General features: G+C 45.2%; 2 protein-coding genes across 2 annotated transcripts; one reads left to right on the forward strand and one right to left on the reverse strand.

The window, feature by feature from the left end:
• Nucleotides 1–2,080: 2,080 nt before the first annotated feature.
• Nucleotides 2,081–9,536, forward strand: LOC112889210 (putative transcription elongation factor SPT5 homolog 1). Its single transcript, XM_025955722.1, has 22 exons — nucleotides 2,081–2,538; nucleotides 3,973–4,208; nucleotides 4,292–4,435; nucleotides 4,501–4,662; nucleotides 4,914–4,997; nucleotides 5,406–5,476; nucleotides 5,545–5,902; nucleotides 5,994–6,149; nucleotides 6,222–6,319; nucleotides 6,402–6,450; nucleotides 6,521–6,673; nucleotides 6,773–6,916; nucleotides 6,996–7,095; nucleotides 7,266–7,433; nucleotides 7,507–7,555; nucleotides 7,633–7,724; nucleotides 8,146–8,215; nucleotides 8,408–8,462; nucleotides 8,563–8,671; nucleotides 8,778–8,921; nucleotides 9,014–9,111; nucleotides 9,202–9,536. The coding sequence occupies exons 1-22, from the start codon at nucleotides 2,172–2,174 to the stop codon at nucleotides 9,442–9,444; spliced, it is 3,150 nt and encodes a 1,049-aa protein (XP_025811507.1). The 5' UTR covers nucleotides 2,081–2,171; the 3' UTR covers nucleotides 9,445–9,536.
• A 269-nt stretch (nucleotides 9,537–9,805) lies between these two features.
• On the reverse strand, nucleotides 9,806–10,895 carry LOC112889211. The gene is made up of 3 exons (XM_025955723.1): nucleotides 10,684–10,895; nucleotides 10,386–10,553; nucleotides 9,806–10,288 (listed from the first exon to the last, which is right to left on the reverse strand). Exons 1-3 carry the CDS (start codon nucleotides 10,708–10,710, stop codon nucleotides 10,037–10,039), a joined length of 447 nt encoding a protein of 148 aa, XP_025811508.1. The 5' UTR covers nucleotides 10,711–10,895; the 3' UTR covers nucleotides 9,806–10,036.
• Between the last annotated feature and the right edge of the window lie 3,647 nt (nucleotides 10,896–14,542).

Raw genomic sequence — 14,542 nt, forward strand, 5'->3', positions numbered from 1 at the left:
GTATCGCTATCAACTGTACGAAGTTGTGGAGTGTGAACGCTGCGAACCAACCTTCTTCAAAAAGAATCCTCAAACAAAAAAAAAACTTCTTCAGAAAGGAATACGGCGCTTCTTGAGCGCTTGGGCTTTTCTACAAACTCTCCGGATTCTGGCCTGGACAGGGCCCAATGTTTCCCCAATTATATAGCCCATACCAATACCACGAAAGGCTATTGTGGTTGTGGGCTTCGTGAATTTCAAAGACAATCTTGCTTGGTTTTCCAATTCAAAATGAGAACCTTTGGTTGCTGAATTCAAAAGATAGTCTTCCCAATTTTCAGTCATATGAATACTTTTTTATTTAAACTTTTATCCAGTTAAAATTTTAATTATTTAGCTGTGAACAACATTCCAAATATTTATTAGTTTGGATTTTGGAAACACAAAAACCGAATTGTAGGTTAGTTACAAAATATACATTTGTATTCTTACAAATTCACTAGAATTTACAAATATACTCTTATAAAAAATAGGGATAAGAACCGCACCTCAAACACCAAGAGATGTAAAATACCAAGTATATGGAAAAAATTATAGAGCATATGTTTTTACCAGAGGGTTTGCATATGCAAGCTGTGGAACATGGTATGACTAAGAAAAACAAACTCACGATATAATACTCGCCTCCAAAGTGTGAAGGAACCTAATCAGCCTTAGTTTCACTTATTTGCGCAGCTCATGTGACATGGTGGGATCCACATGGTCCCATTTTCCCATACCGATTCAAACTATTGAGGCCATCTGTGGACTCGAGATGCAATTCAAGAGGATAATTCCACACCCCTTGCAATTTTCAAATGAACATGGCCATCAGATCGAAATCCTATTGGTATGTGCACTTACGAATGTAGTAGCAGTCAATCAGTATCTCGAATGCCCATTGTTTACAATCCAAAGTTCTTGCGTGACACTATACATCGGCAGTTGAAGAACAATTCTAGCTTTTCTTTATTTTACAGCTTTTCTTTTTATTTTTGTGAAATCCCTCGTTTGAGGTTTAGAGTCTTACTCTTGTAACGTTTGGCTAAAGACATTCCCTTGTGAACGTTTAAGGCTGGAATTTCCCTATTTCTGAAAAAAGTTATTCATTAGCTATTTTTAATCTGGAGTTGAACACCAACTCATGGTTGTCGCTATCGGCATCAAGCTGTAGTACCAGATGTACTTAGGCCGTTCTTCATGTGTTTTGGAAAGCTTATGGTATTTTTAGATTTTTTTTTTAATTATACAGTACAACTCAGACACTTACAACGTACGCACACTCACCCCTATGAAGACACGTATGCAAATCTTATTCTTATGAGCATCTTCGAAGATGAGCAGGCAAATCCTCGAGATTGACGAAGTTACTACAGACGCTTTGCTGTCGACGGGAACGTTGGCTACCATTGAAAGCGCAACACCGTTAAATACTAGAAAATTCACTTCTAACGGGAGTTGAACCCCAGGACCTGAGGTGCTACCGAGTCTCTTGTAACCATTAGGCTACAACTATTGTTTTGAGAATGGGTATATATCGGAATGGTAGATGTAAATGCAAGGAATCTTTATCATATCTATTGTTTGTCTGTTAAAAAAATGCGCATAAATAAAACATTCTAAAAATGATAATAAGTAATCTTTCAATTTTAAGGAGTATATGGGTCTTTAAAAGATAGATAGCCCCAAATAATAGTATAGTTATTTTATATGGAGTAATTGACAGGATTTAAGGGCCACTAACAATATCCCTATGAGGGTGCAATAGCAGATACTCGTATCTTTGCCTCTTTGAGAAAAAACAACATGCTATACACACGTTATTTGATATCTACGGCCATATGCCGTGCCTAAATGGTGAAAAAGCCACTCGCGAGCCCTATTGCAAGCAAACACTGGGCCACTCGCGACTCGCGAGCCCTGCATCCCGAAACCAGCCCACTCTGCTCGCGGATCTCGGCGCTTCCGACAGGATCCAACGGTCTAGGGCCACGGCAGCTCTAGGCCCTGGAGGCCTCGCGGAGTCGCGCGGGGCGGCTCGGCTCGCTCTACACCTCGCCTCCCCCTCACACGACTCGGCGCGAGGAGTTTCCCCTTTCCTCTACGTGCACCTCGCCCCCCCGCGGGAGCTCGAAAACCTAGCCGCCAAATCCATGGCTCGCCGCGGCCGCGACGACGACGACGACGAGGTGGAGGAGGAGGAGGACGAGGAGGAGGCCTACGACCTGGACGAGGAGGAGGAGGATGAGGAGGACGACTACGAGGAGGAGGCCAGGCGCGGGAAGGCCTCCCGCGGCGGCGGCGGCGGCGGCGGCAAGGGCGGCGGCGGGCGGAAGCGGTCACGCGAGGACAACTTCATCGACGACTCGGCCATCGAGGACGAGGACGAGGAGGATGAGGACGACGACGGCGGGGCGCGCCCGAGGAAGAAGGGCGGCGGCGGGGTGCGGGGGTTCTTCGACGAGGAGGCCCAGGTCGACGAGGACGAGGAGGAAGAGGACGACGGCGAGGGCGAGGACGGTGAGTGGTCGCTCTATGTGATCGCGTCGTGACGCTCTGTTTGGGACTTCGGTGGTATTTCTGCAGTCCTTTTTGAGATCTGAACCTAACTAGGTCGATTTTCACAACTGGATTTGGGGGCCAAGTGAGAAAATATCAATTTTGACGACACTTTATGCTCAAGCTAGGATCCACCCCTTCTGTGTTGTTTTCATGACTCTAGTATGTGGCAGGTTGGCGAGGAACTTAGGTTTATAGCAGCTGTTAGCTAAAAGCAGCTCATTTTGATGTTCACCTCAGCTCCAGATCTTGTTACGGAGCTTAGTCATGTTTAGGTGCATTTACAGAGGTGCACCTGGGTGATGGTGATTAGTAAAATACTAGTTTTTGGATCAAAAGTCTAACCTGACTACACTCCTGATATGTTTCTTAAACTTGTTAGGGCTGTACTGAGTCTCTATCTTAACTATCTGCTCAGGTGATAATTTTCTTCATTGAGCTTGTTCAAGCTGAAATTGATCTGATTACTAGGGATGCAAGTGGGTACCCAATGGTATTTTATGGGTCAACTAAATAATTACGATAGCATGCCATCCTAGTTCATTTCTCCTCCTAAATTAATTACGCACAATGCATAGTTCATTTTATCAAGTTTTTGGGTTGACCCAATGACCCAAAATAAATATAACTTGCATCCCTACTGATTACATTAGTTCTCTTTTATGTAAGCTGATAGTGATGGTGATTTTGCTGGGCCTAAGTTTTTGGGTATAAGGAACCTAAGTCTGCTTGAATGGGAGTGTAGTCTTCTGCAATATGAAAAAATATATGCCCTTATGCTGGAACGTTGTTTTGAAATCAAATCAAAATTACTACTGGGGTGCCTTTGTCCTCATTGTGCACATTTGAACTATCAGGATATTGGATTTTCTGCAAGTATTTACTTTGACACCCTACATATATTCAGATCAGTTCCATGCTGTCATCCATACTTGCAGTTAATCTCACAAACATCTTCGTCCCTTGATTACTGAAAATGATGGATTGGACATACCAAACTGAAATATCTATGAGCTGAGTGCAGATCTATACATCACAAGCAAGAGTTAATAAATGTTGAAGTCTACTGTTTTGCTACTTAAAAATACTATTTAGTACTAGTTACTGAAAGAAATGAAGTATGGACCTGGTTGGAATATACTATACAGATGATGACTGTGGATCTCTTCTTGGTAGAGCAAAATAGACATTAACCTGGTGACACATGGCGATGGCTATTACTACTAGCATTGCTAGCAACAGTGTTAATTTTGTTACTATTTCTTTTATATCGGCTTTGGAATCCAATACAACTGTTTAAATGTTGAAATTGAGTTAGATCTGTGCTTATTATTGTACTAAGCTACATAAGCATGTTCAGGTTTCTAATGCTTCCACTCCTTTGCCTTTGTTTAGATTTTATCAATGATGCTGGGGCCGATATTCCCGATGAGGATGTTGTTAGGGGCTCAAGACGCCATTCAATACCTATGAGGGATGAAGAAGAAGACATTGATGAGATTGAGAGACAAGTACGGGAGAGATATGCAAGATCCACTCATATTGAGTATGGCGAGGAAGCTGCAGAAGTGGAACAGCAAGCCCTGTTGCCTTCTGTGAAGGATCCTAAACTATGGATGGTCAAATGTGCGGTATGCGCAAGATTTATTTTATTAAACTGCCTGGATGTTTCTTTTTAGGCTTAAAGTCTACTGATGCATAACTATGACTTCAGATTGGACATGAGAGAGAGACTGCGATTTGTCTGATGCAAAAGTACATCGATAGGTCAGATCTTCAGATAAAGTCTGTCGTGGCATTGGATCATCTAAAAAATTATATTTATGTTGAAGCTGAAAAGGAGGCCCATGTCAAAGAGGTAAGCATGTGCTCAGTATAAACTTTTTCTGATTCCATTTCCCCTACTTAACTTGGTTTATGCAGGCTTGCAAAGGTCTACGAAATATTTATGCTTCAGCAAAAATAACCTTAGTTCCAATAAAAGAAATGGCAGATGTCCTCTCTGTTGAGAGCAAATCTGTTGACCTTTCAAGGGATTCTTGGGTCCGAATGAAGTTGGGCATATATAAAGGTGACCTTGCTAAGGTATTACTGCAACGCTTCTCTTATAAATATTATACATCATTTTTCTGTGGCGGAGCCAGGACAGGTGCTGAGCTAATTAACCTCACTCAACCCATGTAATACATTAGGGTCAAAGAAACTAGAAGTTAATCTAATTTCTACTAGTCACATACTTGTTGATCTGTTGTTAACTGGTTCAGCCCAAAAGCGGAAGACATTCCTGGTTCTGCCTCTTGTCATTCTTCAAATATTTATGTGGTCATATTCTTCAGGTTGTTGATGTTGACAATGTACGCCAAAGAGTGGATGTAAAGCTGATCCCTAGAATAGATCTACAAGCTTTGGCTAGTAAACTGGTAAGTTATAACCCATGTTTCTCACAATCTCTTCCTATCTAGTTTACTTGTATACAAATTGAGGAGTGGACCTAAGGGTGGAGCTAATCTACCCGTCTCAGTTTATGCTCTTCTTTTATGTACAATGTTAACAAGTCATCACTGCTTAAATGTATATTCAAAGTTGGGATATCAGGTCCACAGTTTGATTGCGACATAAGATACTAAATTCCTGTTCTATATTTGTGCTCAATGTGTTTTTCTTTCTCCTGGTCATGTTTTTCTAAAGCAAAAAACATGTGATCTGTACTTGTTTGAAGCAATATTCTTATTATCATGATTGGTTGTTAATTTGCTTGCTCCTGTTTAAGCTGTTCAGTTAATTAACTCATTTGGGTACCCTCTAATGATGGACAATTTGTATCTCAGGAAGGGAGAGAGACTGTAAAGAAGAAAGCATTTGTCCCACCACCACGATTCTTCAATATCGATGAGGCGAGGTGACATTTTTCTCCTTCAGAATTGATCAAATTGTTTCTGTTATTGTTTGCTAATTCCATGCAAACAGGGAGATGCACATTCGAGTGGAACGGAGGCGGGATAAAGAATCTGGGGAGTACTTTGAGTGGGTTGATAATCTGAAGTTCAAAGATGGTTTCTTGTACAAATCAGTCTCCACAAAATCAATCCACACAAATAATATTCAGCCGTCATTCGATGAACTTGAGAAATTTAGGAAGCCTGGAGATGACATGAATGGCGACATGGCTAGCTTGTCCACTCTGTTTGCAAACAGGAAAAAAGGGCACTTCATGAAGGGTGATGCCGTCATTGTTATTAAAGGCGATTTGAAAAATCTGGAGGGGTGGGTTGAGAAAGTAGAGGATGAAACAGTTCACATCAGACCGAAAATATCTGATCTTCCGGTAATTAATTGCAATTTCAGCTATTTGTTCCTATGAAATTCATGGGGAGGAGTAATTTTGTCTGTTGTTAATGCATTTCTTGCAACTGCAGAAAACATTAGCTTTTAACGAGAAGGAGCTTTGCAAATATTTCAAACCTGGTGACCATGTCAAAGTGATCTCAGGTGTTCAAGAAGGTGCTACTGGCATGGTTGTTAAAGTGGAAGGACATGTCTTGATCATTTTGTCTGACACAACTAAAGAACATGTGAGCAATTTTTGTACTGATATTATGAAATAGAAATATTTCTTAACTGTGCTATATTGTTGGATGACACAGATCCGCGTGTTTGCTGACCATGTTGTTGAAAGCTCTGAAATTACCACAGGGATTACCAGAATTGGTGATTATGAACTGCGTGATCTTGTCCTTTTGGAGTAAGTTTACCCTTCCTGTGAACAATTGTCATAGTTGGTCAGTTGTGATTACTTACCTGTATTCCTCATAATCTATTTTCAGCAACTTGTCATTTGGGGTAATTATAAGGGTGGAAGCTGAAGCATTTCAGGTAATTGGATTATATTCTACTAATGAGGGTGATTGTACTTCACAATGTATTTACCAAGTTGTATATTTAGGTTCTGAAAGGAGTGCCAGATAGACCTGAAGTTGTACTTGTGAAATTAAGAGAAATAAAAAGCAAAATTGATCGGCGTGCATCAGCAAAAGATAGGTCAAATAATATTATCTCAGCAAAGGATGTTGTAAGGGTTGTTGAAGGAGCATGCAAGGTGCGTCCTAGTTCTCTAATGTTATGATTTTAGTTGGTTGTTTTGACTCCTGTTTATTCTGTTACTTATTATATCTACATCCATATTTTGTCAAATTAGGGGAAGCAAGGACCTGTGGAACACATACACAAGGGGATACTGTTTATCTATGACAGGCATCACCTTGAACATGCAGGCTTTATTTGTGCAAAAGCGCAATCGTGCCTTCTTGTTGGTGGATCAACTGGTGGCCGTCGAGGAAATGTTTGTGCTGAACCCTTTCAATAACCTAGGTCAGCTATTCTTGAGAATTTTTGTCTCACTGTTCATTTTATCGATGCAGGGCATGGACACAACAGATGCTCGGCTTGGTGCTTTGAGGTCTCCAGCAAGCATTTTGCAATCTCCAGGAAGGCTGCCCCCAAGAGGACCTCACATGAATTGTATGATCTTCTTTTTATATACTTGCAGTTTTCAACTTACAAGGCTTATCTTGCCTAAATATGTTACAGCTGACTATTCAATCATCTAGATTTCTTGAAGCAAGGTCTGTTGCTTTGTGTAGCTGTAGAATGTAGATTATCAACTAATATAGTCTAGCTATCCAATGCAGATGGTGGAAGATTTGGAGGTGGTCGTGGTGGTAGAGGGCATGATGCCTTGGTAGGAAAATGTATCAAAATTAAGTCTGGTCCTTACAAGGGGTACCGTGGCCGCGTCAAAGAGGTGACTGGTGCACTTGTACGCGTGGAGCTTGATTCATTGATGAAGATTGTCACAGGTGAATCCTCATACTGTTATCTGTGTCCTATGATTCTCACATATTGAAGGCTAATATGACTACAAATACACAGTTAAAAGAGATGATATTGCTGACACACCTACTGTCGCAACACCATTCCGGTAATATTTTCTCCTCTTGTCATTTTAATCAAACTTTTTGATCTATTTTGTTAACTGGTGTGTTATCGTATCATCAGTGAACCTCGTTATTCATTGGGTGGTGAAACACCAATGCACCCGTCTCGAACACCACACCATGCTTATCAGACTCCAATGCGGGACCCTGGAGGTTTGTTTTCCATTTGTCCTGATATTTCTACCTGTTCCCAACTTCCCATGGATGAAAGGATATTTCTGTTTGACCATATGCTTTCGCTGATTTTTAGTTGTTTGAGTCCTTCCCCATATTGCAAGTTGCTGTCCTTTGATCAATATATTTGTTTGTTTATATCTAATTGTTTTGAAGACTCTGGAGTTTTTTAAAAGGCAAGATAATTCTTTTTGTCCTTTCTGTACGCGCTGTGTATTAGTATCCGTTTTATCTGTTGACATGAACAAGGGAGCCCAAGCTATTCTCAAACCATTTCATCTAGTGTTCCCACCTTAGTAAACTTGGAATGGGAATCTATAGACGCCTTTTGTACTATACATTCAGTATTTGCCATTCATTTAGTGTGTTCTGTAATAATTTGCCCATTCAATTGCTACAGCAACACCAATACATGACGGGATGCGGACTCCTATGCGTAGTCGAGCCTGGGCTCCTATGAGTCCTCCGAGGTTGTGATTTTCTCCACAATGATATTTTTGATCCATGTACATATCTTGGAACTAGGGTTGTATAAATAGCTGAAGGGTCTGTTTGGGATGCAGGAAAGAGAATTTCCTGGTTTCAAACAATGGCTCACCGTTTATTTCAAAAGTAGCCATTTATATGTGATTTTGATCATTGCCGTGTTGGTGTTTTACCAGGGATAATTGGGAAGATGGAAATCCTGCTACTTGGAGTAGCAGTCCAGCCTACCAGGTTAGGTTTCGCCAGTCCAGCCCTATTCCTTATTTGTTTTTGGTGCCTTGTTTTGTGCAGATATGTAACTCTCACGTTTGTTTTCTTGCAAAATTTTCAGCCAGGAACTCCACCAGCTCGGCCATACGAAGCCCCCACACCTGGATCAGGGTGGGCAAACACTCCAGGAGTTAGTTTCAATGATGCTCCGACTCCTAGGGAGAACTATGGTAAGAAATCTATTTGTTTATTTGATGTACAAATGTGGTTATGTATTTATTAAGCGTTTTGTGGATAGTTTTTGTTCTGACGATGTGTTTCATTCTGATCTCCTAGCAAATGCTCCGAGTCCATACGTGCCTTCCACACCTGTTGGTCAACCGATGACTCCAAATTCTGCCGCGTATCTTCCGGGTACACCTGGTGGTCAACCAATGACTCCAGGCAATGTTGGAATGGATATAATGTCCCCCATAATAGGTGCGCTGTTGCGATCACTATGTTTTCACACCTGTAATTTGCTGCCCTCTCCACATAGATACATATCTAATCATGTGCTGAAATGTCTGCAGGTGGTGAGGGTGAAGGTACATGGCTGTTGCCAGAAGTTTTAGTCAACGTCTTGAGGGGAGGCGATGACGGTCCTGGTGTGGTCAGGGAAGTACTTGGGGTATGTGTTGCACACCGCATGGCTGCACTGAAAAATTCTGCTGTGTTTTTGTTTGTCTCGTGCCACGCTCACATGCGTTTGAACCTACAGGACGGATCTTGCCGAGTCGCACTCGGGCCGTTGGGCAACGGCGACATGGTGACAGTCCTTCCGAACGATGTCGAGGTCATTAGGCCAAAGAAGAGTGACAGGATCAAGATACTGAATGGCAATTTCCGTGGATACACAGGAAAACTCATAGGCATAGATGGTTCTGACGGAATAGTGAAGCTGGACGACACATACGAAGTTAAGATATTAGATATGGTGATTTTGGCCAAACTGGCGACTTGAAATGGATGTATATTTTGTAACGTGTCCATCATAGAACATATGTTGTAAGTTGTAACCATGCCCTTGTTCGCAATAAAACTTTTTGTTGCTTATTTCCATAGTCTTACATCAGATTTTGTTGTGCCAAAGTGCCCGTTTGTTGGTTCCGTTGATTTGGGGTTTCAGGCTTTGATAGATGAGAGATAACTATAATGAATCGTCACTTTCTTATTGCCAATTACTGGGAGTTGTGTTCAGGATGTATGGTTCTTGGCATCTTCACAATTTACACTGGCTTGGGCGCTTGGCACGTCATCTGTCGATTGTCATTGCACATGCCAAACGGGTCTTATAACGTATGGCAAAGAAATAAGTATCATGGTTTGCAAATACCAAACTGCATTTCTCGTAGCGTTCTTCTTTACTCGAGGTTTCGTAACTTCTGTATCCAATCTTTACACAAGAATGCAAACTCCCTATCCCCCTTTTCAGTCACGCAGCATCACGATCGATATGCGGCCTGATCCCGTGCTCTGTTTCAGCTCAAGCAAGCGGTGTGAAGCCGTGGCATCGCGGCCTGATCCTGCGCTCTGTTTCTGCTCGGCTGGCGGCTCTAGCAGTTCTTCGCCGGAGTCTCCCCGACGACGTCCTGCCTGCACTGCTGGAACACCTGCAGGATGTTGCGGTAGGGGCTGCTCCGGGACGACGGCGAGGCGGTGCCGGCGCGGTGGCGCTTGCTGCTTGATGGCCGCGAGTCCGGGCTCATCACTTCCTCCGCCTCCGCATCTTCCCGCGGCGGCCGCTCCGTCTCCGCCGCGTCCTTCCGCAGGGTCTCCAGGAACGACTCCTTCACCGCCCCGTCGATCTGATCAAACAAGCGGAACAACATTTCATCTTCAGGTGCGCGGGGTGAGAGCGTGGCGTGGGATTTGAATCCAGAGGTGGGGAGGCGGACGGCTCACCGTGAGAGGGCAGAAATCCGGCATGGGCCACGCGACGGGCCCGCCGTCATCGGGGGGCTCCGGCAGCGGCTCCAGGGGCGCCATCTCCCCAATCTCCTCCCCCTCGCCCGTGTCCATGCTCGCGCCATCGACGCCGCCGTCCTCGTCCGCCGCCGCCTCGACCTTATCCTGCGCCCGAAAACAAACCCCACCCATGGTCAGCAACTCCGGCTGGAAACCGCCACCCGATCCAGCGCGCGTGCGGGGGCGGACGGGGTGAGACGGCCAGAGGGGAGGCGAAGAGATCGGTTCCGAGTACCATGAAGCTCGTGCCGGCCTCCACCATCCGGCTCCCCCGCCTCGCCTCCGACTCCGAGACCGTCCCGCCGCCTCGCCTCCGCCTCCTGCCGGTGCTCGGAGCGGGGAATCTCCTCGGCTGCTCGCCTCCCGTGCGCGACGCGGTTGGGTTTGAAATGGGGGAAGGGGAGGCGAGAGCGTAACGGCCGCGGATGAGTTAATGGGAGGAGAGGAAATAGGGGATCTGGTGGGAGAGGAAGGGGATTTGGCAACTGGGGGAAAAGGCAACGGCTACTTTTTGGGCCGTCGCAGGAGCAGCAGCCCGGTTGCGGGCTTGTCGAAGTGGATCCGATTTGAGGGCCAGGTGAAGGGGATCGGTGAAAAGGTGAAGCACGGAGCCATCTGCTGCCCATGTTGTTGTTGATGACTGATGAGAGGCTCTACCCGGTTGCCAGCAGGGCTTCAAATCATTCTTGGAAATTGGAATCCTCGAAAAGAATTGCATCTAACGTGAGCTGAATCCTAGAACAATGTTTGCTCGTACTCGACCAACCTATCGGAGGAATGTTGGTCGTACTTGATAGAATTAAATTTACCCTCTAAATTCGAATTACTTGAATTTCTAAAAAATCAAACTACCAGTCTTATACTTTCTAGCAATGGCCCACTAAATCAAATGAGACAAGTGGGCTGTGGCTGCCTGGCCACACAAGCTGGTCCAGTGATGCGCAGCAGGACCGATAGAAAAGCTCGAGGCTCCCGAGCTATCTTGGCTCGTTTGTATATACGTTTTTGTTCCGGTCAACTTAACCTCTCAAACGAACTAAATCAAGTCATGATTTTAGCTCATTTTATTAATGATCCAGCTCGTGACCTATTCGATTGGCTCATTAGGGCTCAATAAATATGATAATACCAAACATATTTTTTATTCAAACAATGCTATCATTCTTATTGTTCTAAAATAAACTTGTTTTCAACTTAAATGTCAAATATAATATTAATTAAATCTATTTTCAGTTTATAAATTGTCCTAATTTATTGACTTATGTTATTTATTTTTGTAATACTATCATGAGCTATATTTTTAGATATTACTGTCGGTGTTTAACCGGCTGCCCACCGTGGGATATACCCAAGGTGGTAAGTTTTGGGTGAGGAGACGCCGAGATCAAGAACTCGAAGGTGCAAGGAACACAAGACTTAGACAGGTTCGGGCCGCACGGAGCGTAACACCCTACGTCCTGTATGGCTTGTATTGCCTTCTGTATAGAATGACCTAATGATCTTCTTGTTTTTAGGGGGGTCCCTGACCTCCCTTATATATCTGAGAGGCCAGGGTTACAAAGATGCTAACCAACCCCCTCCGAGGGATCACACCCAAACTGATCTCGAGTAGATCCTCTCTGTGTTGGTTAGCTCTATCTCCTATTTAAACGGGATAAACAAGAGATAAACAAAACAAATAAGAGACAAGACGGGCTTAATCTCTTAAACTTCGTAACGTGCCCAGCCCGGTGGCCCCGGGTCTGACAAGCCCCCGAGCTCTTCGTAGCTGAGCACTGCAGGCTTATCGAGTACTTTCGAAGCAGTCTTCGACTTCGTTCTGACGATTCGTCCTGAAGTCTTTCTTCGAGTACTTGCTTGGCTGCATCGAAGCTATGAGGTGCTCATGCCCCGAATTATATTTCTGATATGGCGTGCGATTGCAAAATCGCACTCCATATGGAGTAGCCCCCGAGCCTTAGGTTGAATCGGAGAATCAGGCTGGGAATCCCGCTTGTCAGTAGTCTTCCTTACCCTTCAAAGAAATTTGAAAAATAAGTAGTCGATGCCACGTATCCCGCAGCCCCCGAGCCTTGAATCCAAATCCCACAAAGTTTGGAGATAAGGGTCCAAAAATCGTGGCATACAGGCTAAACAATGACACGTTAATGAGGCAAACAAAGGGACGGTACAAATGATGTAATTAGACCAAAGATTCGAAAAACCCCTTTTTCCGGGCTTATTAGCCCTGAAAAAATGATTAATCAAATATGCCATCTAATCAAATCATCAAATGACCCCTCATCTTCGGATTAGTCCATGAGACGGCGCTTGACCTTCAGAACAGTAATTTTCCCCCACTCCGCTGGTTATTTAACCCCGTGATAACTGGAGGGAAAAACCACGCTTTCAATCCGCATTCCATCGAGAACCACCAAATTCCCCAATCCAAACCAAGCGCCGCCGCCTTCCCCCAAGAAGAGCTCCCACCCCGACCTCCCCGCCCCTCTCCCCGCAGCCCCCGAGCATCTCGTGGCCGGCGCATCGGAGATGACGTCCAAGAAGTCGGAGATCGAGGGAGTGAAGAAGGATGCGGAACCAACAACCGCGGAGTGGACATACAGTAAGTGCTCCCTCAACAATCTGAAAAAACTTGTTTCCGAGGGAGCTGGACATGCTGAAGCAGGAAAGGACTCGAGAGACCTGGCTGCTCAAGAATGACCTGAAGAACCTTGAAGCGGCCAACTCCGAGCTCCACCAACGGGTCAAGGAGCAACAAGCAGAGTACCAGGAGCAGCTCAAGGCGGAAAAGAAGGCGCACCAAGGTAGGCCCCCGCTTCCCTCGAGTACTTTTCCTTAGTGATTTCACTTGCTTGCTGAAACATCTTCACCACAGAGCTTAGGAAAGTAATAAAACACAAAGAGGAGCTGCTTACTGACGTGAAGAATATGCTGTATCGTCGTACAGATGAAGTCGAAAGGCTGTAGAAGGTGATCGACGACACTGAACGGCAGTTCGTCGACTGCCTTCAGCAAGTCAAAGCGCTGGGCGAGAGGGACGAGCAGCGGCGCAAGGAGCTGGAGGACCTCCAGGGAGCCGCCCAGGAACTGGTGGACATGGTGGACCCGCCCGAAGAAGGCGAGGCCGGCCCGCGGCCCCTGCTGGGACGGCTCCGTGAAGCCCCGAAAAAGATGCTCAAGTTCTTATCCGAAGCTCCAGTCGCTTGCGTAAGCAACGCCCTTGCGTACGTCAAGTCCTTCGTGCCGACCGCGCAGCTGAGCATCTTCGCGCAAGGGATGGCGGCGGACTGCTCGGACGAGCGGTTCGAGGAGTACCTGCAAGAGGCCCAACCTGTAGCAGAACAGATTGTACACAATGTACTGCAGGATTAGGGTGTATGAGACACTTAATCATTCTCTTATGTAAATACTTCCCTTGACACCTCTACGTATTTGCGTGTCTTAGCTGAATTGGGATCCAGGCTTACGAGACTCAAGTAGAGACGCGTCCTTGGGTGCAACGACCCGAAGGGCAGCTAGAATTCGTCTAACAGAGTAGCCACAACTCGATCGAGCGGGTCTAGACCTGTTAGGGAAGAGCGCGAGCATCGTCGCGGGGGTGCCGTGCGTAGGGCGAAAAGTTAGGACTAGCTCGAGTGCGGTGACTCTGATTGTAGTCGAAAACGCTCGTGCTTATGAGCGTGCTCCGTAAGCTGGGTGAGACCCGGGCGGACGGATCGAGCTTGTTAGGAGCAGGTGCGGTCGTTGCCGCGTTTTGGCCATTCTTTTGGCAAAAACATGACTGTTCTGAGTGCAGCCACTCATGATGTAGTCGAGGTGGCTCTTTATGCGAGCCTTTCCAACGCGCTGTTTTTTAGCCAGTCGAGCGGATCAACTGAGTTGGACAAGGGGCGACTTCAGTCGCGTGCGACCACCTAAGGTCGTGGCGGAACGCGATATATCGAGGAGTTTTAGCCGGAGCGGATGGTTCGACAAAAAATGAAGTCGATAAGTTGTGAATGTAGTCATAACTTTATTCACGACGAGTAGCCAGCTTACACGAGAGTTTTGCCCGTGGCCGTGGCTGTTGTCGCCGGAGAGGGAGTGTTCAACCC

This window comes from Panicum hallii, chromosome 4, assembly GCF_002211085.1.
Source record: "Panicum hallii strain FIL2 chromosome 4, PHallii_v3.1, whole genome shotgun sequence".
NCBI lineage: Eukaryota > Viridiplantae > Streptophyta > Magnoliopsida > Poales > Poaceae > Panicum > Panicum hallii.

Excerpts from the sequence above, each read along its gene's own strand:
- LOC112889211 (XM_025955723.1), bottom strand. The coding sequence starts at position 10,710 with ATGGTGGAGGCCGGCACGAGCTTCATG. Across the intron at positions 10,554-10,683 it reads AGGCCGGCACGAGCTTCATG|GATAAGGTCGAGGCGGCGGC; the intron begins GTACTCGGAACC and ends TTTCGGGCGCAG. Across the intron at positions 10,289-10,385 it reads CGGATTTCTGCCCTCTCACG|ATCGACGGGGCGGTGAAGGA; the intron begins GTGAGCCGTCCG and ends TTGTTTGATCAG.
- LOC112889210 (XM_025955722.1), top strand. The coding sequence starts at position 2,172 with ATGGCTCGCCGCGGCCGCGACGACGACGACGACGAGGTGGAGGAGGAG. Across the intron at positions 4,436-4,500 it reads AGGAGGCCCATGTCAAAGAG|GCTTGCAAAGGTCTACGAAA; the intron begins GTAAGCATGTGC and ends TGGTTTATGCAG. Across the intron at positions 9,112-9,201 it reads TGGTCAGGGAAGTACTTGGG|GACGGATCTTGCCGAGTCGC; the intron begins GTATGTGTTGCA and ends TTGAACCTACAG.